This window comes from Rhineura floridana, chromosome 2 (genome assembly GCF_030035675.1).
Source record: "Rhineura floridana isolate rRhiFlo1 chromosome 2, rRhiFlo1.hap2, whole genome shotgun sequence".
Taxonomy (NCBI): domain Eukaryota; kingdom Metazoa; phylum Chordata; class Lepidosauria; order Squamata; family Rhineuridae; genus Rhineura; species Rhineura floridana.
In genome coordinates this window covers 45,793,136-45,816,303 of record NC_084481.1, presented here as the reverse complement: position 1 = coordinate 45,816,303, position 23,168 = coordinate 45,793,136, and the positions used below count along the sequence as shown (strand labels likewise).

Below are 23,168 nucleotides of genomic sequence, written 5' to 3'. Positions count from 1 at the left end.
TACCCGGCATATGCTGGGGGGTAAAGAAAGGCTGGGGACGGAACTGGCAATCCCACCACATATATATGGTCTGCCTAGTAAACGTCGCAAGACGTCACCCTGAGTCGAAAATGACTCACACTACAAGTGCAGGGACACCTTTACCTTTAGACTTAGTTTATAACACACAACCAAAGAAGACATGTACTGGGAGAAGTGGATTTCCTGAATTGGCAGGGGGCTGGACTAAATGACCTTTAAGGGATCTTCCAACTCTATGGATTCTAGGAGTATGTATTCTCACAACTGTTCTGAGGTAACCCCATTATAAATATATTTGTACTTCCTTCTGGACTTCAATTCAAGAAGAGAAAGAGGAAGTAAGATGAATCTGAACGAATTAAACCTTACCAATAAAACCGATCTCACAACTGTGTGTGTGTATATATATGCATATATAGCTATGAAGGTAACAGTTTGAACTCCACGTTAACAGCCTGTATCCTACCGTCCCTCGTGCTACTTAAAAAATCAATCTCTCTTTCACCAGGAGGATATCGCACGCAGGAAAGGGTGACTTTTTTTTACAGATCACACAACCATGCTGCTTATTGGCAATACAGGCGCCGCTCACCACTTCGCTGCCAGGCTTCTCCTAGAATCCACATGGCGGGAGATCATCGCCTCTCCTCTAGCCTCAAATGTTCACACCTACAGAGAAGACTGGGCTACATAAAATGAATACTGCAGGCGCCTAACAACGCCGTCCCCTTTCTACATGGATGCAAGCTTACTGACCGCTATGCCATAAGTCAGGGATCGACGTGAAGGCAGTCCATTTCCATTTCATGCAGCTTCCATCGTGCAACAACAGGAGCCGAATAATGGTTGGAGAATCTGGTACTAGCTTTCCCAGCATGCTCTACCTACAACTTCCTTGTATATTGGGAGTTGTAGTCTTTAGCTCTGGGACATTTCCGCATTGCACGTTTAGGATTTCCTTTTTCTAGGCTACTACTCATTGGTGAGGTGAAAAGTAATAGTAAGTTGTTTGAATATGAATAAATAAGTGTACTACTAAAAACGGATTTATTAAGCATTGCCTTTCCCCAGGGGTTTGTGGGGATGCTGGAAATCTCTGATAGAGTGGCATACAATTTTGCAGAGATGCTGTGGGATCTTTTTTTCCCGTGTATGATGATTTTTATTTTTGGCCGATGGTTATTTATTTATTTTATTTATTGATTGATTTATATCCCGCCCTTCCTCCCAGGAGGAGCCCAGTATTGAAATACCTGCGAGAGTTTGGGTCCCCAGAGGTTGACTACAACCCCACATCATACCAGCATGGACAGTGGCCAGGAATGATGGGAGTTGTAGTCCAACATCTGGAGACCCAAGGTTGGGGAAGTTCTGTTTACCACTAGATTCTTTTGTTTCATATTACTTACATAATGCAAATTAAAGTCTGCACTACGTAGGAGAAAAAAATCACGACACTTCTTGGTAACAGCATACCATGCCAGTTGTGATTTTCTGAGTAAGAAACTCTGGAAGAATGGTTAAGCTCACCAAAATTATCGACAGCCTATACATCTTTACTCGCAAGTGAATCGCGCTATGTCCATTGGGGCTTACTCCCACCTAGAAAGTATATTTAGGACAGCAGCCTGATCTTAGCAATATTTAAAACACAATTTCCATTCCTTCACTTATATTCCCTCTCCCTAAAATAATGTCACTCTGATCTTTCTGCAAATGTATATCTGAGACTTATAAAAAAGAATGTTTACTATGATTTAATGTAATCCCATCAATGTGTGTGACATGTCTCCGAAGTAGCACCCCTATATTGCCACTCCATCGTGGCCCGGGCAAGCAGCGCAGCACAATTATGCCATGCACCAGTGATGCTTCGGGTAATGATGAGGCGGATGACTGGAAAATTTAATCCCAGTTGTCTTTGGAAGCCTATACTAAGGACGTAAATTACAGAGTTGAGGGCATGACTTCGGAGGGAGTGGGGGGGCACAAGTCTCATTTTGTTGCCTCCGCCCCTACCCCCCCCCCCGAAAGCAGGACGGGCATTGAGCTCTGCCTTTGAGATAGAGAGTGAAGAAGAATTCGGCGGGGTGAGCGCCAAAAGGGACGGAAGCGGCCCAGCTGAGCAGATTTAAGCCTTTTCGCTTTCCTAGTAGTTCTTCTCAGTGAGCGAAGGTGCAAAGCTTTAAGGGTCTGAGGCTCAGGTTCTCAAGCACGTCCTCTCTCACCCCACAGGCGCTCATGAGATAGTCACATAACCTCCCATCCCGTTCCGCCCTCGCCAGCCACTAGCCGCTCCAGGTTTCCCGCTTCCTCCCCTCCTCCACTGACGCAGTCCGTGCTGCACCAGATCCTAACATGGCGGCCGCGAGGTGGTGAAAGCGCGGCGGGAGGAAGATTCAGGGCCGAGCGACCACGGCTGGGGTGAGTGGCGAGTGGAGCCTCCGCGAAAGGGGGGCCGAGGTCGCTTCGCCACCGAATTTTAGGGGTCGCGTGAGGGAGAAAGCAGTATCTTCAAGCAATGGCGGGGAAGGAGAGAAGAAGAGGGAGGGCTTGATCTGTTCCAGTTTGAATCTGCCTCACGCTGAAGAGGCGCGGGGGGGGGCTCCTCAGTCTGACTCAAGTGCAAGCACTGAGGGCTCAACGGACGGAAGCGTCGCCCCCTCAGCAAGTCAAATGGGGGGGAGGAGAAGTGCAGTTTCTGCGCGGGGAATGGCTGAGGGGAAAATATGAGGCCTTGAACTTGAGGAAGTGGGCTCTTTATGTTATTATCATCATCATCATTTTTAATTGGGGTACTGGTTTGTGTGGAATGCTTCAGTAAACTTGGAAGGCGTGGGCCCCTTTTTCTGTTTCAACTGAAATTAATTTCAATAACATCCTTCTGTGTATAAAGTACTTTACAGTTGTTATGAATGAATATGGGTACTCGTTTTGCAGAGGAGGGAAGGAAGCTGGCCTGGGAGTTGGATTTAATAGTAGCTAAGCTAACTAAAGAGTAAAAAGATGTAAATAGAAGTAGTGGAATAACAGGGGTGGGGTGGGTGAGTGAATTCATAACCAAAGGAAGTATTTGATCACTCTGGAGTTACATAAAGCTATGTATTCTATGCATTATTCCACCTGTACTGATTTTTTTCATGATGTATGCAGGTTGATAGCATATGCTTTGTGCCTGCTGCTGTAGCTTGCCTGCAAGTAATTCTTCTTTGGCCCAATATAGAGCTTTTTTTCTTTGAGAAATTGATCACTTTGCTTGTTTGTACTCTGTTTTGAAGTTCAGGAAGAAGTTGGTATGTCCAGTGTTAACGTATATGCAATGATAAACCATATGTACAAATTATGTATTTCATTTATGTATGAAAATGTACATTCTGAGATGTCAGGAAAAGTGAAATAGATATTTCCAGAAACATTATGTCAGTCTTTCTTTTCCACCAGAACCATTTTCACAATGGAAAGAAGTAAGATGTAACCCCCAGGATCTGTATTGGGACTGGTACATTTCAACTTGTTCATAAATGATCTGGAGTTAGGGGTGAGCAATGAAGTAGTCAAGTTTACAGATGACACCAAATTATTCAGGATGGTGAAGGCCAGAGCAGACACTCCAGATGTGAATGGGCAACAAAATGACAAATGAGATTCAATGTAAGTGCAAAATGATGCACACTGGGGCAAAAAGTCTTAACTTCACATTTACACTGGTTGTAACTAGCTGTGATAAGCTAGCTGTGATAAGAGATCTTGGGATTCCACTTAAGAGTGGAAGCATTGAAAAAAGCTGAGACACAGTGTTGGGTATTAGGAAAGGGATTGAAAACAAAATTACCAGTATTGTAGTGCTTTAATGGCGTTACAGTGCAGCCACAACTGGAATACTGCATGCAGTTCTGATTGCCCTGTCACAAATAAGAAATAGCACTGAAAAATATATAAAAAGCGGAATTAAAACCATCAAGGGGACAGAGCATCTTCCATATAAAGAAATACTAAAGTGTTTGGATTTTGCTTTTTAAGGCAACTAAGGAAGAACATGATAGAGAATATCTGATTATGTTGTCAGTGTCATGCCTTAAAACAAGTGTTTTAAGATTGCTGAAATACAACTTGCATTAGCTGTGCTTGCTGGAGCTGATGGGAGTTGTAGTTCAGCAACATCTGGAGGGCCAAAGGTTCCCCTCACCTTCCTTAAAATATTTACAAGTATTCTGATGCCAATAATTTCCAAATAAAGCAATGCGTTTGTTTGAACAGAAAATTTAAACTACACTAAGTGCATGTTCCCAGTGAAATATTTCAGTTCAATTATTTTTAGCTTTTAAAAAAACTTTTCAGATATTCATACTGCATGTAAAGTTAACAAGACATACATTTTATTTTACTCTTGTTTAATTATAAGTCAGCTAAGTATATTAAATAAGGTCTCCATCAATTTAGGGCAGTGGAAAACTTTCCAGGAAAATTCCAGGAATGTCTTGCAATTCAAAATTTTCCAGAAAAACTACATCTCTGGCTGTATACCTTTGAATACCATGTGCTAGGGACATGCCTTCATGCCCTATTTGTGGGCTTTCCAGAGGCATCTAGCTGTCTGCTGTTAAAAACTAGATGGACTGTCAGTCTGATCCAACATAGCTGTTCTTATCCAAAGGAAAATGGCAACTGGCGTGAGGAATTCATTATTTACAAACCTCTCTGTCCTAATAACATTTACTTGGGAGAGAATCCCATTGATTTTACTGAATACACACATAACAGTCTAACAACCCAATCCTGTGCATATTTACTTGGAAGTAAGTCAGCCTACTGACTTCAGGGAGAGATCTGTGTAAGTGTACATAGGACTGCAGCCTGAACTTAAAGCAAGTATATCTATTTTCCTCTGTTTAATGTTGGTGGCTGTAGCTAGGTTCGATTCTACTATATACAGTTCTGATGAGCAGGGGACTTAAAAGCTAACTCTTCTGGAAAAGAAAACTTTTCCTTACAGAGTGCAGGTCAAACTTCTGTAGTGTTAATTCCAGCAGCTGTTAGACAGATGAGACCCTTATTCAGTTATGCAGGTTTTGAATGAGTACGTTCTTATTCCCTATCATCATTCTACAACCTTATTGACAAGTGTGTCACAAGTGAAGACTAGATTATGAGATGGTGCCACTCTAGTGCCTATGAGAGTAATCCAAACTGCCCAAGCCTTATGTGGTTTACAGAATGGTTAGGCAACTGCTGCATTCACAGCTTTTATTTTATTTATTTATTATTTAATTTGTATCCCGCCCTTCCTCCCAGCTGGAGCCCAGGGTGGCAAACAAAGCACTAAAAACTTTAAAACATAATAAAAACAGATCTCAAAATACATTAAAACAAAACAGCGTTAAAACATTTTTTAAAAAAACAACTTTAAAAAAGGGTTAAAAACATTATTAAAAAACATTAAGCAATTCTAACACAGACGCAGACTGGGATAGGTCTCAACCTAAAAGGCTTGTTGAAAGAGGAAAGTCTTCAAAAGGGGCTGAAAAGATAGCAGAGATGGCGCCTGCATAATATTCAAAGGGAGGGAATTCTACAAGGTAGGTGCTGCCACACTAAAGGTCTGTTTCCTATATTGTGCAGAACGAACCTTGGGATAACATTGTATCTGCAGGACGCCCTCACCTGCAGAGCGCAGTGATTGACTGGGTATATAAGGGGTAAGACGGTCTTTCAGGGATCCTGGTCCCGAGCTGTATAGAGCTTTGTACACCAAAACTAGAACCTTGAAGTTGGCCCGCTAGCAAATGGGCAGCCAGTGCAATTCTTTCAGCGGCGGGGTGACATGTTGGCGATACCCTGCCCAAGTGAGCAGTCTCGCCGCCGCATTTTGCACCAGCTGCAACTTCCAGACCAAACTCAAGGGCAGCCCCACATAGAGTGCGTTACAGTGATCCAGCCTGGACATTACCAGTGTGTGGACAACAGTGGGCAGGTTATCACGGTCCAGAAATGGCCGCAGCTGTCTCACCAGCCCAAGCTGGTAGAAGGCACTCCTAGCCACTGAGGTAACCTGGGCCTCTGGCAACAAAGATGGATCCAGGAGCACCCCTAGGCTACAGACCTGCTCTTTCAGAGGGAGTACGACCCCGTCCAAAGCAGGCAACTGACCAATTATCCGAACTCTGGAACCACCAACCCACAGCGCCTCCATCAGTTTATTGGCCCTCATCCAGCCCACCACCAAGTCCAGGCAGCGGCCCAGGGCTTGTACAGCCTCTCCTGATTCAAATGTCACGGAGAAATAGAGCTGGGTATCATTAGCATACTGCTGACACCTCGCCCCAAATCTGATGACTGCTCCCAAGGGCTTCATATAGATGTTAAACAGCATGGGGGACAAGATGGTACCCTCTGGCACCCCACAGCACAGCTGCCAGGGGACCGAAAGACAGTCACCCAATGCTATTCTCTGAGAGCGACGTTGGAGATAGGATTGGAACCACTGGAAAACAGTGCCCCCAATACCCAGTTCACCAAGTTGGCCTAGAAGGATACCATGGTCAATGGTATCAAAAGCCACTGAGAGATCAAGTAAGAATAACAGGGTCGCACTCCCCCTGTCCTTCTCCCGATAAAGGTCATCCATCAGGGCGACCAAGGCTGATTCAGTCCCATAATCAGTCCTGAACCCAGACTGGAATGGGTCGAGATAATCTGTTTCATCCAAGAGTCCTTGCAGTTGCTGTGCCACAACCCTCTCAATCACTTTCCCTAAGAAGGGGGCATTTGCAACCGGTCGGTAGTTGTCACAAACCAATGGGTCCAGGGTGGGCTTTTTCAGGAGTGGTCGGATCACTGCCTCTTTCAAGGTGGCTGGAACCACTCCCTCCCGCAGTGATGCATTGACCACACCCTGGATCCATTCGGTCAGACCTCCTCGGCAAGCTTTAATCAGCCAAGAAGGACAAGAGTTGAGAGGACACATTGCTTGCTTCATCATCGCAAGCACCTTGTCCACATCATCAGGCCGCATCAACTGAAACTGTTCCCAAGAAATTGCAGCAGATGTTGCACTGGACACCTCATTGGGAACTACAGTAAATATGGAGGGGGCATCAAGACTGCTACGGAAGCGAGCAACTTTACCCTCAAAGTGCCTTGCATACAATTCACAGTGGGCCTCCGAAGGGTCTAAGACTCCATTTCCTGGAGTTGATGTCAACAGACCCCTGACAATACGGAAAAGCTCCACTGGACTGCTACTTGAGGATGCGATGGAAGCAGAGAAGTGGGCCTTCTTTGCTGCCCTCACCGCCACACAGTTATGATGTTTTACTCGTGCCCAGTCAGCCTCACAGCACGTCTTTCACCACTTGCACTCTAGCCGTCGTCCAGCCTGTTTCATTGCCTTTAGCTCACTGGTGTACCAAGGTGCAAGCCGGGCTCCACAGTGCCGGAGAGGGCGCTCAGGGGCAACTGTGTCGACAGCCTGATGCGCCTCGCTGTTCCACAGCGTGACAAGGCTTCAACAGGGTCACCTGCTCTTATCTACTGGGAACTCCCCCAGGGCATTCAGGAATCCAGTGGATTCCATTAGGCTCCAGAGGCGGACCATCTTAATCTGTCCACCACCCCTGCAAGGAAGGATCGGAACCATAAGTCTAAACTTCACCAGGAAGTGATCCTATTACTGACCATGCCCCATTTTTAATTTAAGAAACTTTGGCTTGAACTCAATGATAATGTCGGAAAAGCTCAGTAAGAAACAACTATCAGTGTTATAACAGACTCACCTCCCTTTTGCCCCTTCCCTCCCCTTCCTTCACCCCTCCCCTTCCTTCACCCCTCCCCTTCCAATCCCCTCCTCCCCCCTCCCACTCCTGCTCCCCTCTCCCCCTTCTTCCTTCCTTCCTTCTACTCCCCCTGTTCCTCCTCCATGGTCAATTTTACATATGCTAGCCATGATTGCACAGGAGTAAATCCCATTGACTCAATAAACATGCAAACGATCAGACCTGCCTCCTCTCCTCTTCCTTCCTCCTCCCTTCTACCTCCAAAAACAATTGTGGAATAATGGTGCTGACTATTCTGCAGAATAGTTTCCAATGGACATGAGGGGTGTCTCAGTTTGCATAAGATAAAACTGGAAAGTGAAATATATTCTAGCAAAATTCTAGGTGTGCTCTATGTTTTTAATTGACCATGCCCATCTCTCCTTAAGTGGAGTAGTTTAAGCATAGCAGGCTGAAAACATGCATCTTGGGCAGGCCAAGTTTGTTTTTTCCAACAGCTAGAGTCATTGCTTAAGTAGCAACATACTGTAATCTGTCTGATTTTACATCAAATTGCAGTTTCAGATTGAACTGTTAATGCGTCCAAAATAGAAATAGAACATAACCTGCAATTTGAAACACAAAAGGCTGTCTTCACCATCATATGACATTGACCAATAAAAGGGCTTTGAAATTAATAAAAATAAATTTGACACAGATTTCTAGGATGAATAATGAGAGAAATATAATTTTCTAGGTTAGATTCTCTGTAGAAACAGTAGTAACACTGGAAAGAACACCAGCAAACATACAAAAATGTAATTCTCCATCTTTGGAGATGGCAAGTGTTGCCATCGCTCACCATATGCTCAGAGGCACATGTTACCAAATTCTTGCAAGCTACACAGGAAGTGGATTGGACTGTAAAAGACGAACCCAAATGGTGTTTGCATTTTGACTAATTTGTAGGGCAGTCCAATATCTCAGAGAGGAGGTCAGGTCTCCTGCTCCCCTGGTGCATTCACTATAGCTGCCCAATTTCCCTGCGTTTTAAAGTTGGGTAGAAATATCTGTTGGTTTTAGGTACATTCTTCAACCGCAAGGTTTTTTTTGCCTATTAGTGAATTTTATGTACCTGAACATGAATAAGAAATTACAGCTTTCATCACATTGGTGTGTTTGATTTTCTGTAATGAACAATCAATGGCCAAGGGGTGATTTCCTGTTCTTTCCCATATCTACCATAAAAAGTTGGGACAACAGAGCAAGCTCCATATAATAGTTGCATAAAACAGGAATATTGTATGGAAATCAGCCAATGGCTTTCATTTTTAAAGTGAAAAACTTTATATTTTCCCTATGAGTCCGGCCGTCACAGCGGGTGTTAGCTCCACCTATCGTGCGAAGGCAAGAATGTCTTTGAAGTCAAGACTAGGGGCGTCAGGCCCCTCCCACTCTCCAGTTCATTCTTGCCTTCGTACGAACAAGATTGGAAAATTTATCATTGAGATCCTATAGCGTAGCATTTAGCTAAGTTGTTTTTGTATTTGTTTATTTGTTTTGACTGGGTGCGAACCCAGCGTCGCTTGTGTGTCTTCCCAGTCCTTCTTTCCCTACTTTCACTTACCTCTGTTGCTTGTTAGAGGTTCTTTCCCTCAAAGACCGCGGCTGCGGTTCTCCCTGATTTGGCTTTAACATTTTATTTTCGTTCTCTCTCCTGCTTGTCTGGCGACCCCCACAGAGACCGTGGCTGCGGTGTTCTGTGTTTTTTGGCCGTTTTGAGCTTCGGGAGATCACAGCCTTTTCTCTGCCGTAGCGGTTCTGCCTTTCTCAAGTCGCGCTCTGTGGAGCCCTTGAAGAGACCGCGGCTGCCGTTTTCTCCGAGGCGGGAGCCTGCGGCTGCGGCTCCCTCCAACCTTTTTTAATCTACCAGGGTTCTGCATCCCTGGAGCCTGGCGATCCGGCTTTCTCTCCGCTCCTTTATTTCGCCGCGGAGAGCCCTGTTCCCGGCGCCGGCAGCGGCTTGCCTCCTGCTGCCTTATCCCTCACAGGCTTCTATCTGCACTTTCTTTTGGGGTTTTTTTGGTGCCGCTAGTGCGGTTATCGGCCCCACGGCTCCCCCTGCTAGTCTGTGCTGGGCAGCCCTTCCCCCCACTTCGTCCCCAGACGGCCGCCATTGCTCCTTCTCTCTCCGCCTTTTTTGATCGTTTTTTCCCGCCCTTTTTTCCGGGCGCCATTTTTTGAATTCAAAATTCCCGCCTTTTTTGTTACCCTTTATTAACCATCGGATACCTTTCCTGCAGGCTATCTATCCATATGTGTGTTGTATACGTGCTGCAAACAGACTTACACAGGGCTCACTTGCACACAAATTTACTGTGGTGCTGCAAACAGACTTACACAGGGCTGACTTGCACACAAATCTACTGTGGCTGTAATCCTAGTGGCTGGATTATATTATCAAGGCTGGAGCTCCAATCCTAGTGGCTGGATTGTATTATCAAGGCTGAAGCTTTAATCCTAGTGGCTGGATTGTATTATCAAGGCTGGAGCTTTAATCCTAGTGGCTGAATGGTATTATCAAGGCTGGAGCTTTAATCCTAGTGGCTGGATTGTATTATCAAGGCTGGAGCCTTAATCTTAGTGGCTGACTTGTACTAAATCTGATTTATATTGGTATATCCTGCCCCCTCTGGGGCCGTGTACCACGCCTGAAACCCAGCCTACAGCACTAATCTGAGTGTGCTAAGTCTAAATACAGCCTATAACATATTAACGCTAATACCTTAGTGCATCCTGCCCCCTCTGTGGCAGTGCACTCCGCCATCTGCCAGTGTATTCTACCCCCTCCGCGGTCGTACGCTGAGCCAGTTCGGGTCTTTACATCCTGCCCCCTCCGTGGCAGTGTACTGTACCCAAGTTAATATAAGATGGCAGAACAGCCAGGCATGCCGCAATCAACCCATATGGTGCCAGATCAGCCAGGCATGCCACAAACAGCCAAGCCACAACATTCTAACACGACTAAGACCAGACACGCCAAAGCCCTGGCTAAGACAAAACATCTTTCCAGCCATAGCAAACCAAAGCGCCCACGTTACGTCTCTGTGCCAACCACCACCACAGCACCTCAGGCACACATAAGCGATATTCTCCATTCCCCTGCTGCTTCCTCTGACGAGGAAGAATTTGTTGGCTTTCCCGCTCAGTATTCGACTAACGAACCTTCCTCCGATTTACCGCCCCAAACATCTGTTCCAATAGCTCCTCAGGCACATACATCGGCCACATCCGGGCTGCAGCTGTCTCCTGATTTCCTCTCCCAACTTCAAGCCATGCTGGCATTTTTTACCCAAATGCAGTCACTACCACAAGTTCCTGCCATACCTCCACTCAACATGGAACATCGTGCGTGTCATGAAACTCACCCTTCCTGTTCACCTAACCCCTTTGATGTAGCCAGAGGCAGATGTATTGACGAAGCCTCGTATGCGGAGGAGTCAGCCTTCAATGACCACGTTGAAGGAAATGACTGGAGCGACTATTCAGATCATGAGGAGGATACATCATATCGCTTGTTTAATGCCTCAGACTATCAGCCCCTGGCACACAGGGTAGTTAATACTCTTGGTCTCCAGACAGCGCCTTCAACTTCGCCCGCCCCAGCTATCAAAGGGGCCAAGGTCCTCAAATCCCCTGCACCTACTGAACACTACATCCCGGTGCCGGACCCAATTGCCAAATTAGCCTCTGAAGAATGGGCCCATCCACTCAAAGGTCGACGCTTCAAGAACCTGGCTGACAGACTTTACGCCCTAGCCCCAGACTTTGCCACCAAGTTAGATGTCCCTGGCATAGATGAACCAATCGCTCGCCTTGTTTCACGATCTCTTTTGCCCAGGGAAGGGGAATCCCACCTAAAAGACACTACTGAGCGACGAATAGACTTCGCCCTCCGCAAGAATCACGAGGCCACTGCCCTAGCCATGCGTGCCTCCGCTTCAGCCTCCATCTTCTCCAGAGCATCTATGATGTGGCTGGATGACCTTCTAGAGGACGCTAACCCTGATCCTGTCGCCCTCAGAAGAGCACTATTGAAATTGCGTAAGATAGCAGCTTTTGTGGCCGATGCCACTTTGGATGCCACTCAATTAGGGGCACGAGCCATGACGGCTCAAATAGTCGCTCGTCGCACCCTCTGGCTTCGCCACTGGCAAGCTGATTCAGCGGCCAGATTGAATCTGTCCAGGGCTCCTTACTCCGGATCTCTACTCTTCGGCGAGGAAGCTCTAAAGGCAGTGCTGGTTGATCCAAAAGACGCCCACAAACCGGTTCTGACCACAGTCAAGAACAGCGACCACAGGCCCTTCAGGCGATTTCCTTCCTTCCGTTCTAACCAGCCCTTTCGAGGAACACGGCCAGGAGGACGAGGCCGCGACTTCAGATCCTATGATCCCAACGCATTCAGGGGCTCCTGGAACCGACGCTTCCAGGGCAGAGGTCAGTACCAAGGGCGCAGGGGCAACTCATCGTCCTCAAATAAGGGAGGCCCTCGCCTACGCAAGTAGTCTTAACGCCCTCCCCATAGGTGGCAGATTACTTAATTTTGGAGATCGATGGCTGCGCCTTACTACGGTCTCCTGGATCAGGGACCTTTTCAGTTATGGCTATGCCATAGAGTTCTGGGCAACCCCATCAGACAGATTCCATCCGTCCCCTTGCCCAAGGGCACCAGCCAGGCACAACATCATGCAGACAGCTATCCACCACCTCTTGGACATAGCGGCGATAGAGCCAGTTCCCACAACTGAGAGGTCGGAAGGGGTGTACTCCCTCCTATTTGCTGTCCCAAAACGAGATTTATCATGGAGGGCGGTATTGGACCTCAAGTTTGTCAACCGTTTTGTAACATATCGCAGGTTCAAAATGGAATCACTCCATTCCATTACGGAGAGTCTGCATGAAGGAGACTTCCTGGCTTCTATCGACCTTAAGGAAGCGTATCTCCATGTGCCCATTTGTATAGCTCACAGGAAGTTTCTTCGGTTTGCTTTTGGCCACCAGCACTTTCAATATAGAGCGATGCCATTCGGCCTCTCCTCTGCTCCAAGAGTGTTTACCAAGGTGCTACTCATCCTAGTGGCTTACCTCCGGACCCAAGGGGTTCATATCTACCCATATCTGGATGATCTGTTAATACGGGCCAAGTCTGAGGAGCTGGCTCATCATCACTTAATGATCACCCTCAATGTTTTGCAGGCCTACGGCTGGCTTGTCAACTTCGACAAAAGCCATCTCCAACCAACCCAACGCCTACTACATCTAGGGGCAATGTTGGACACCCTGCAGGCAATGGTCTTCTTGGCTCCAGATCGCATCACTGCCATCACAAACATCGCAAGGTCCCTGATGCAAACATCCGCAGACGTCATGCTTCTTGCCAGAACGCTTGGGATGTTCATTTCTACCATCCACATTGTGCCATGGGCTCGAGCACACACTCGACACCTTCAATGGACTCTGTCGCCTTTTCAACAGGACATTGCCAGCACCAACCATCGCAAAGTTCGTTTGAGCCCCGCACTGCGCCTCTCCTTCCGCTGGTGGACCAAGGTTCAACACCTCTCCAAGGGCACGTCGTTCAGAGAACCCCGCAGAACCGTTGTAACCACAGATGCCAGCCTCATTGGTTGGGGAGCCCACTGCAACTCCCAGTATGTTCAGGGGGTTTGGTCCACCGCGGAGCAAACTCAAAGCATCAACTGGCTGGAGCTAAAGGCTGTCCACTTAGCTCTACGTCATTTTCAGTCTCTGTTCCCTTTGGACCATGTGCTCATTCGAACAGACAACACGTGTGTAAAATCACATTTGAACAGACAAGGGGGCACCAGGTCTCGTCCCCTGCAGGACTTAGCCTCCCTCATTTTTGTCTGGGCAGAACAACATCTACAATCCCTGAAAGCAGAACACCTCAGAGGGATTTGGAATGTGACAGCAGACTGGCTCAGCAGACAACAGGTATTTCCGGGAGAATGGAAACTTCATCCAGCCATTTTCCATCGTCTCCAATGTCGGTTCGGCGCCCTCTCAGTCGACCTGTTTGCTTCCAGTCGCAATTGCCAGCTTCCCAGGTACTTTGCCCGATACCTGGACTCAACAGCAGAAGCAGTGGATGCTCTGACAACACCGTGGCCAGACGGTCTCTTGTACGCCTTTCCTCCCATACCATTGTTAGCCAAAACCTTGAGGAAGGCGCGAACCGAGAGGGCACAGCTGGTTCTGATAGCACCATTTTGGCCACGCCGACCGTGGTTTTCAGATCTTCTGGCAATGTCAATGATGGATCCTTCGACACTTCCAGTAACGCCAGACCTTCTATCCCAGGGTCCAGTACTGCATCTGGACCCTACTTGGCTCAATCTAACAGCGTGGCGTTTGAACGGGGACATTTGAGGTCAGCTGGCCTGTCTGACGCAGTGATTGATATTATTTTGGCCTCGAGAAGACCATCTACCACTCGTATTTATCAACATACCTGGGTGGCTTTCTCCAAGTGGTGTCAGTCCCACCACCATGATGCATCCCAAGCCACTGTGCATCAGGTGCTGCAATTTCTTCATAGCGGCTTTATGATGGGACTTCGACCCAACACTCTACGTCGACATGCGTCCACTCTGTCGTCCATTCTCTCAGTGTCCTTTCCTGGAGATCATATTTCCTCACATCCGTTCATCAAACGCTTTTTGAGGGGAGTCGCCCTACGCTCTCCGCCTGTTGTCCATCGGTTCCCTTCATGGAGTTTGCCGAAGGTTCTGCAGGCTTTGCAACGCCCTCCGTTTGAACCCATCAGGTCTGTGCTCCTACGTATGCTGTCCTTCAAGGTCTTGTTTCTGATCGCAATCACATCTGCCAGACGCGTTTCAGAGTTGGGCGCATTGTCTTCTGCTCGACACCTCTGCGTCTTCCATAAGGACTCTGTTGTGCTGAAGACTGATCCTTCCTTCCGTCCCAAGGTCGATTCAGTTTTTCATTGCAACCAGGACATTGTTTACCTTCCTTTTGCCCGAATCCTACCCATCCGCTCGAGAAGGCTTGGCATTCGTTGGATGTTCGGAGGGCTCTCAAGACATACCTGTCTAGGACCCAAGAGATTCGAAGAACGGAGTCTCTGTTTGTATCCTTTCATCCAAGGTCTATGGGGCATAAAGTATCTAATTCTACCTTATCTCGTTGGTTAAGGGCATGCATTACTTTAGCATATGAGTCCCTTAAGCTGTCAGTTCCAGCTAGTATAACGGCTCATTCTACCAGGTCAGCTGCCACTTCGGCTGCTTTTGCCACTAATGCTCCTGTTGCCGATATTTGTAGGGCTGCAGTCTGGTCTACCCCACACTCGTTTATAAGGCATTATAAAATTGATCGTTATGCCTCTGCTGACGCTTCTTTCGGCAGACAAGTGTTACAACAGGTTTTTAATAAGGATTAACACGTGGGTGGTCCCTCCCTGTATGGGCTGCTGTGGTACATCCCGCTGTGATGGCCGGACTCATAGGGAAAATGGACCATTGGTCTCACCTGAAGGGTGATTTTCCTATGAGTACGGACATCACGACCCTCCCAGTTGGAGGATGACTATGTATTTTCTTATGTGTTATATATTACTGTTACGCTATTATATTTAAATTTAAGAGTGAAGTCAAGACTTCTAGTTCTGTTATACCGCTATGTTGCAGTCATGTTACTATGCATGGTACTATTGTGTTATTTTCCTGCTGCCAGGCCGGTTGGCCTTGTTCTTGTATCTTTAGATATTTCTCCTTAGACTCGCTGCGAATGAACTGGAGAGTGGGAGGGGCCTGACGCCCCTAGTCTTGACTTCAAAGACATTCTTGCCTTCGCACGATAGGTGGAGCTAACACCCGCTGTGATGTCCGTACTCATAGGAAAATCACCCTTCAGGTGAGACCAATGGTCCATTCCTCCTGACTAAGAGAAAAACTTGAAAAATGTAGTGGCTAATCGTTAGACTCTGATTAACCCTTTGGTAGTTGGAGAGGAAAAGGCATGAGGAGTGTTCTACACAGTTTTCTGTCCTTCCCCTTGTTTTGTCTTATCCTCCCTGTCACTCAGTACCAAAATTTACAAAATTCTATGTAGAAATTTCAGTATCGTAAATGGATTCAATTATATAAATCAAATTAATGGTGTGAAGATGTCAATTGAAACATTTATTCTTAAAGACCTTGGGTTTCCTTAATATTTGTGTCTATTTCATGGAGACGGCTCCTATATACAGGGGTTTTAGAGAAATCTTAGCAGTAAAGTTCTCTTATACCACAGAGTAAAGTGGTTTCAGAAAAAGCTGCTTCAAGTATTTGCTGTTTATTATCTGCAAAAGAGATCATATAGTTAACTATGATATCTAGACATTGTTGTTAAAGAATGAACATAGCTTTTCCAAGTCTTGGAAGAACTTGCAAGAGACTTAAGTACTAGGCCTTGGTAAGGAAGTGTACATTTTGGTGGTGGAAAGTGGCTAGTATATCTACTCTTGGGTGCTTCAATAAATATAAGTGATTGCATTGATATGGGCCAGGATGTTTAACACCTAATTGCTGTTTTCCTGATATTATAACGTCAGAATCTAAATCTTCAGGAAATGTGAATTGATGAAGAGACTGATGAAAACCAAACTAAAAAAGTTCATTGCCCATAGCTAGTTTCAGTAATAGCTAGTTACAATAGCTAGTTACAATAATCTGCCTTAAAATACTGACCAAAATTTTTCTCAATTTTGCATTTTCAAAGGAACAAATCAGTATTGATGTTCAGCCAGTACTGACTTCTTTGTCCACCCTTGTAGCCCCAGTCTGGGAAATTCCTTAACAACTGTATTGTGCTGCCCTCACATATTTTAGTACATGATGTCATGCCAACAGAGCTTGTCATGCCATATAGTGACGTAATACAGTAGGGCTTCGCTTTACAGCGCTTCGCTAATACAGCGGTCGCAATTATATTAAAGCCCCACTCATACGGCGCTTCTTCCGCTTTTATGGTGGTTTTCGGGCATTGCGTGCGATTCTATTCAATGAGTTTTGCTTTACAGCGGTTTTCGCTTTACAGCTGGGGTCTAGAACATAACCCGCCGTATGAGTGGGGCCCTACTGTACCTATATTGGGCAGGCAGTTTTTGTTCTTTTCATGTTTAGGTGTCATGGGAAACTAGTTTTGCAAACCGGGAAGTGTTCTTCAGTGCTAGGTACAGGAGGTGAGGAGTACTCAAGCTCATGCATTCAACAAATTTATTTTATCTAGGGCCAGGATAATTGACACCTGAACCAAACCATAGTCTTATAGACCTTATTTTTAACCATTTATTTATGCTTAAAACTGTTTAGTAAACAGGTTGGCACCATCATGCTACATTTTATTATTTATTTTCCATTATAAGTGTCCCTTTTGCATTATAAAACTTGGTTATGTAGTACATTACCTTCTGAGCATTGCTGTAATCCTGCAGCATGAAGCCATGTGTGGGACCCACCTCTGCAGAGATTTATTTTATTATTTATTTATTTATTACATTTATATACTGCCCCATAGCCGAAGCTCTCTGGGTAGTTTACAGCAATTAAAAACATTAAAAACAAATACACAAATTTTAAAACACAAAAACAATTTAAAAACACAATTAAAAAAATTAAAAAACAATTTAAAAACATGGAGCATTCAAGTGTGTAGTAATGTCAATATTTGGCAGTGATGAATACAGGCAAGAAAAAGGGAAGATCAAATTAGGGGAGATTACAAGATATGATACTGGGGCAGACAATGCATCCAGCAGAAGTTGTCACTACTTTGAAATCCATAATTAAGCTATGCATTTGCTCCAGCGCTTTCAAGGTACAGCTATTTACATTGGGTGTAGATTTGAGGATTATACTAGTAATGATGTAGGGTAGAAAATTTTCCCCTGATACATGTTTCTATAAAATATTTCCCATTTATGAGAGTATAGTAAAGAATAACATAATGAATTGCCAAATTGGGCATTTTCAACATTGTTACTTTTCAGATGATGATACATATCTAATGCACAGTTCTTTGGGCATGCTCAGTTTAGAATGCTAACAGTTCTCATATTCTAATCAAAATAATTTCCAAGTAAATATTTGAATATGTTTGAATAATATTTGAACCACTTTAAAACTTCAAATAGAAAAAAATGAGATTTTTATACAGCATGTAAAACTGATATGGTGTACTTTAAAGCTTTGTTTACTAAAGAAACATTATACAAAAATGGTAAATCAAGATCCCAATCAATTTAAGATATTAGAAAATTCTCCAGATAATTTTAAACTGATTTTTTTAAACAGAAAATGCAATTGCAAATTACTCTTTTAGCGTATGGTGCCATCTTCTAGAATATCTGCTGTGCTGTGCTTCTGAACCTATTGATGCTAGTTGGGTAGAGACAGATACATTCCTGGAATAAGTAACCAAGAATGATTTGGGGGAGACGGGGAGGTACCAAGTGTTTATTTTCTGCAATATCCCTACTGTTCCCTTCCATCTATCCCCTTGTAATTAAACCCTAGCATGGTAAAATAAGAGCTTGGAAGTTAAATTCGATGTGGTTTGAGCTTCCCCCCTGTGATCATGTTTGCCACACTCAGTGACCTGCTCATCTAGAGACCATGAGAACAATCATAGTCATTGTGCTCACAAGTGTCACTGTTCTTACATCTTTATTTCTTCATGGAAGAAAGAAAACTAATTTCTTATCTATGTTTTAGTGTTCCATGATTGAAGTTTCCTTTTTAAAAGCTTCCAAATTTAACAAAACTCGCTTCTTTGCTACATGCAAATAGAAAACTTATGATTTGTAATTCTGTTTAACAGTCTTCAAAATTTGAAGCCATGGGAGTGAAAAGCCAGAGACCTCGTTGCTTTTTTGACATAGCCATCAACAACACACCTGGTAAGAGAGATGCTTCTGCCCTAAATCCTAAAACACATACTACATCCAGTTGCAATAAGTGGGTCTTATTCACAAGTGAATTCTAAGGATCACAACCTTCAGGCTTAGTGAACTTAAACACAATAACATTTTATTGATGCATTTTTTTTCTTTTTTAGCTGGCAGAGTTGTCTTTGAGTTATTTTCAGATGTTTGCCCAAAGACATGTGAAAACTTTCGCTGCCTTTGTACAGGTTTGTACATATTTTTCTTCACTTGAATAATTTGCTATGTAAAGCTAACCTAGATTGAATTGTTCTTGGATCCTCCAAGTGGTACACCAAAAAAAAAAAGTTATGGTAATGAATTATAACATGAATGAAAGACTTTGTGTTCATCTCTTTGCATACCAAAAATAAAGATACATTTTCATACACAATTTTATAGTGTTTTGGTATAAATTCATGTACACAGAATTCCTTATGGCTATCCTAGAAATTTTGAATGGCTTTGGTAGCCAGCCCATGTTTGTGATCATTGCTGGCTTTGCTATTTTGTGATCATGTGCTGAGCTTTGGAGACACAGAGAAAGCAGTGAAACCTCTCATGCTGTCTGAGTGCTTCCAAAGATTTTATTATAATAATAAATGAATGAATGAATGAATGATTTTATTTGTTAGTTGCCTAATATGAAGCAGTTTCTAGGTGACTTACAACAGATTTTAAAAAATACTGAAATTTAAAACAGTGGCTATAGATTAAAAAAAAATCAATAACATCTAAAACGCTTCAGTATAGTAAAGGCCAAACACAGACATGCCTAACAGCCAGTAAAAACTTAGAAACTCACCAAATAATAAAAAGAATAACTGGGACATGCCTGGGTGAAGAGAGACGTTTTTGCCTGATGCTTACAGATGGATATTGATGGCGCCAGGCATGTGTTCCTGGGGAGAGCATTTGATAGCCGGGGACCACTATTGAAAAGGCCTGTTCTCGTGTTGCCACCCTCTGAGCCTCCGATGGAGGGGGCACATGAAGAAGGGCCTCTGATGATGAACACAGGGTCCAGGTCAGTTCATACAAGGTCCTTGAGGTATTGAGGTCCTGAGCCACTTAAGGCTTTATAGATCAAAACCAGCCTTTGAATTGAACTAAATGATAGCCAGTGCAGCCTTGTCAGCATTGGTGTTATGTGTGCAGACTGGCTTATCCCGGTCTACAGTCTGGCCACTGAATTCTGCACCACCTGCAGTTTCCGAACCATTTTCAAAGACAGCCACATGTAGTCTAGCCTAGACGTTACCAGAACATAGACAACTGAAGTTAGGCTATCCCTGTCCAGATCAAGCTTAGTACCAGGCCAGGGAGAATTGTTTCATTCTCCCAAGCCTAAAGAATGGCAGGGGATATACTGTCATGGTTCATCTGATGATTTGTAGACCGTTGCTATCCATGAACGTGAATGTAAAATAACACAGCTTTACATAATATATTGATGTGGATGATGAAGTTGGGATTGAGGGTTATTTTCTACTTTGTTAGTCTTTAACTGCTGTGTTTGGACCCACAAGTGGATCACACCCCTGCCTAAGGTGGGTTGCACTTGTACCACCACCATCACTGTTTATTTAGATTTTTTTCATACAAAGTGAGAAAAGACAAGGAGAAAAGCAATGACCAGATACAAAAAAGGACAGGGCTCCTATAGCTTCAGCAATTGTGTAGATGAGTGAATTTGGGGATTTTGGCAGGTGTGACTTATGCCGGGATGAAGAAAAACTGTACCTAGCATAATTCTTCATTCTGCATAACTGTTAAAGGTACAGAAGTTGTGTTCTCTTTTACATCTGGTCACCCTGTAAAAAGAAAGAGGAAGGCAGACATACATAATTTAAAAATAAGAAAGTCGGTCGCATACAGTTTGGGCTTAACAGTGGGTCCTGGTCTGAAAAGTTTAAATCTTACTAGCTGTAGCTAGTGAAACTGCCAATCATTGTTTCATGGCAATGGAGGGGAGGGATTTCCCATTCTTACCATTAGTTGATGGATGTGCTGCAGCCAGCAGTGTGCAAGTGGATAGTTGCTCCAGTACATGTGCAGGCTGCTGCATCAGCAGGGTGATTATGTGTTCAGCATCTAAGCATTTGCACGGTGCTGGCTGCAATGCCTTCTACCACATCCTAACAGTAAGGGTAGGAACTCCCTCCACTCCTCTATTGCTACACAGCAAACACCTGTGATTTTACCTTCTGACCTGGCTGCTGCTGAACTTTCTATTCCATCTCATGGCTCATGCAGTGCATGGGTTTGAGGAAATAAGGAAAAGGAGAGAACTAGAACCTCTGCTAGTTATGGATCACATTTCTATAGAAGGGCTTCTCTTTACCTTAAAAAGACAGTTTGATCTGTAACTGGAGTTCTTCAAATGTTTGTTGGTAAACTTGCACAGGCCCTATATCTGTGCAGAGACTGAAGATGCACTGTGCAAATGCAGAACCGTCTTGTCGGACCATGTTTTTATTTAGGGCAGAATTTTCAAAGGTGCTTGAAAAAGTGCTTTATTATTTTCCCAGACCTCGGTGTAGGCTGACTGGGTATACTGCTTGAGTTGTTAATAGAATTTGTTGTGGACATAGTATATGCAAAAGAAGGTACAGATAAAATTATTGTCCACCTGTAGTTTATCCATGTGTGAAACATGGCTTTTTATTTCTGTGAAACAGATGGATGCTTTCTATACTAACTATTGACTAGCATCCAAGGTTTGAACACATTGGTCACAGTCCAGACAGCCTTGCCACTACATCCACATGCCCATCAGGAATTGTATTTCTTGAATAGGAGCTCCTCACATTTAAGAAATTCAGGAGAGTTTCAAAGCAGTTTGTGCTGTGGCAGAAAAAGTCAGACTCTGCATATGGTGTGTGCAAGCTCTTACGCACATCTAAAGTAATTCCCTGGATTTTGGCCACCATATGGAAGTTGTGCTGGAACAGATGCTATTCATTTCCAGTGTTCTTAAAATTTGAGTGAAATGTAGGCAATAAGGGGGTTCTTTTTTGTTGGTGAGTATTACTTTACAACGTTTTTTTATTTTATATGCTTGGACAAGTGAAGTGTCTGAGATCAAAAGCAGAGTTACTGTTGTACTTCTGTTTTACCCTATAAGATTCTTCATTAAAAGCTAATGGGAATTAAACTTTTTTTCCTCTGCAGGTGAAAAAGGTACAGGAAAATCAACTCAGAAGCCATTGCATTATAAAAGTTGTTTGTTTCACAGAGTTGTGAAAGATTTTATGATCCAAGGGGGTGACTTCAGTGAAGGTATGACACTGGCAAAAATGATTTTAGATAATAGCCTGCCAAGTATAAATGTACATGAAGTAATTATTTGAATGGTCATGTTCTCTTCGTTCTTTGGAGGGGGGACCACACAGGATGGTGGCCTCTGGGTCAGGATAGAATGGTCTGATTCGCATGTCATAATAAGTCACGGTTTGTCTTCAACCATAATTTAATTGTAAATGTGTCTCCCCACTGCCGCATGGGCCCCTGCATGGCTTCTTCCTGCTCATGTAATCCAGACAGTAGTTGGCTTCTTTCAAGCAAACCACAGTCTGAGTTCAGACAACAGAAGAAGACTCAGAATGGCTCCTTTGAGCCATGTGCCATGCCAGGGGTAGGGGAGCCACAAGGGGAATATGTTTGCAATTAAACCTTGATTTTAAGACAAACTGTGCCTTACAGCAACATGCACATGAGAGCGTTATCTGACAGGACTATTAAATGGAAAGATGTTATAAGAATGCATTTTCATGATTGCCAATCCATTTTCTTAAAAACAACAATATGAAGAAAATACGGAGTGCCCTCATTCTGCCTCATGAGAGCCTGTCTTTTTTATTTGTAAAGAAATAAATTTCCATAGAAACTTAAGTACCATTTAGTAACAGAATTTTGTCTGTGCTGGCTTTAAAATTAACTTGGAATTTATGTGATACGTAATTGTTATTCACATTTATGATACATTTTTCTTTTAATATAAGGAAATGGGAGAGGAGGAGAATCAATTTATGGTGGCTTTTTTGAAGGTAAGCATAGTATTTTATTATGATACCCTGCAATTCCCAGTCACAGCCATTGGTTTATGTATATTAGGAAAATTACCTTTTTTGTTTCCAGAACTGCTGACAAAATTATTTTTGAGGGTCATAGACTGCCCTATTGTTGGGAATCAGAATGGCTGTTATAAACTTCTAAATAATTATAACGTCTTTATACCATCACCCCTTTTACACTTCTGTTTCTACCCAAGGGGATCTCTTTTTCTCTTGAGTTGCAGTTCTCCTGTTATTGAGGAGTATGATAACTTTGTACCTCATATTCATCTAACTTCTCTTCCCCTTTGCCCAGCCTTCGCCATCACA

At 44.1% G+C, this 23,168-nt stretch overlaps 2 protein-coding genes across 6 annotated transcripts in view; one reads left to right on the top strand and one right to left on the bottom strand.

The window, feature by feature from the left end:
* FASTKD1 (FAST kinase domains 1) overlaps nt 1-887 on the bottom strand; it is a 40,223-nt gene extending 39,336 nt beyond the window's left edge. For 2 of the 3 annotated variants that reach the window (XM_061608553.1, XM_061608552.1), the window contains exon 1: nt 778-887. The gene's annotated coding sequence lies outside the window, so the exon portion shown is untranslated. The other variant, XM_061608554.1, reaches the window with a different exon arrangement.
* Nucleotides 888-966: 79 nt separating this feature from the next.
* Nucleotides 967-23,168, top strand: part of PPIG (peptidylprolyl isomerase G) — a 48,521-nt gene continuing 26,319 nt past the window's right edge. The window contains exons 1-6 of one of the 3 annotated variants that reach the window (XM_061608558.1): nt 2,225-2,445; nt 3,463-3,672; nt 18,681-18,759; nt 18,918-18,992; nt 21,958-22,065; nt 22,788-22,832. In XM_061608558.1, coding sequence (XP_061464542.1) covers nt 3,661-3,672; nt 18,681-18,759; nt 18,918-18,992; nt 21,958-22,065; nt 22,788-22,832 — 319 coding nt within the window. In that variant the 5' untranslated portion in view covers nt 2,225-2,445; nt 3,463-3,660. Of the gene's footprint in view, nt 1,022-2,224; nt 2,446-3,462; nt 3,673-18,680; nt 18,760-18,917; nt 18,993-21,957; nt 22,066-22,787; nt 22,833-23,168 lie in introns of those variants that run through there. The other 2 variants (XM_061608560.1, XM_061608559.1) reach the window with 2 other exon arrangements.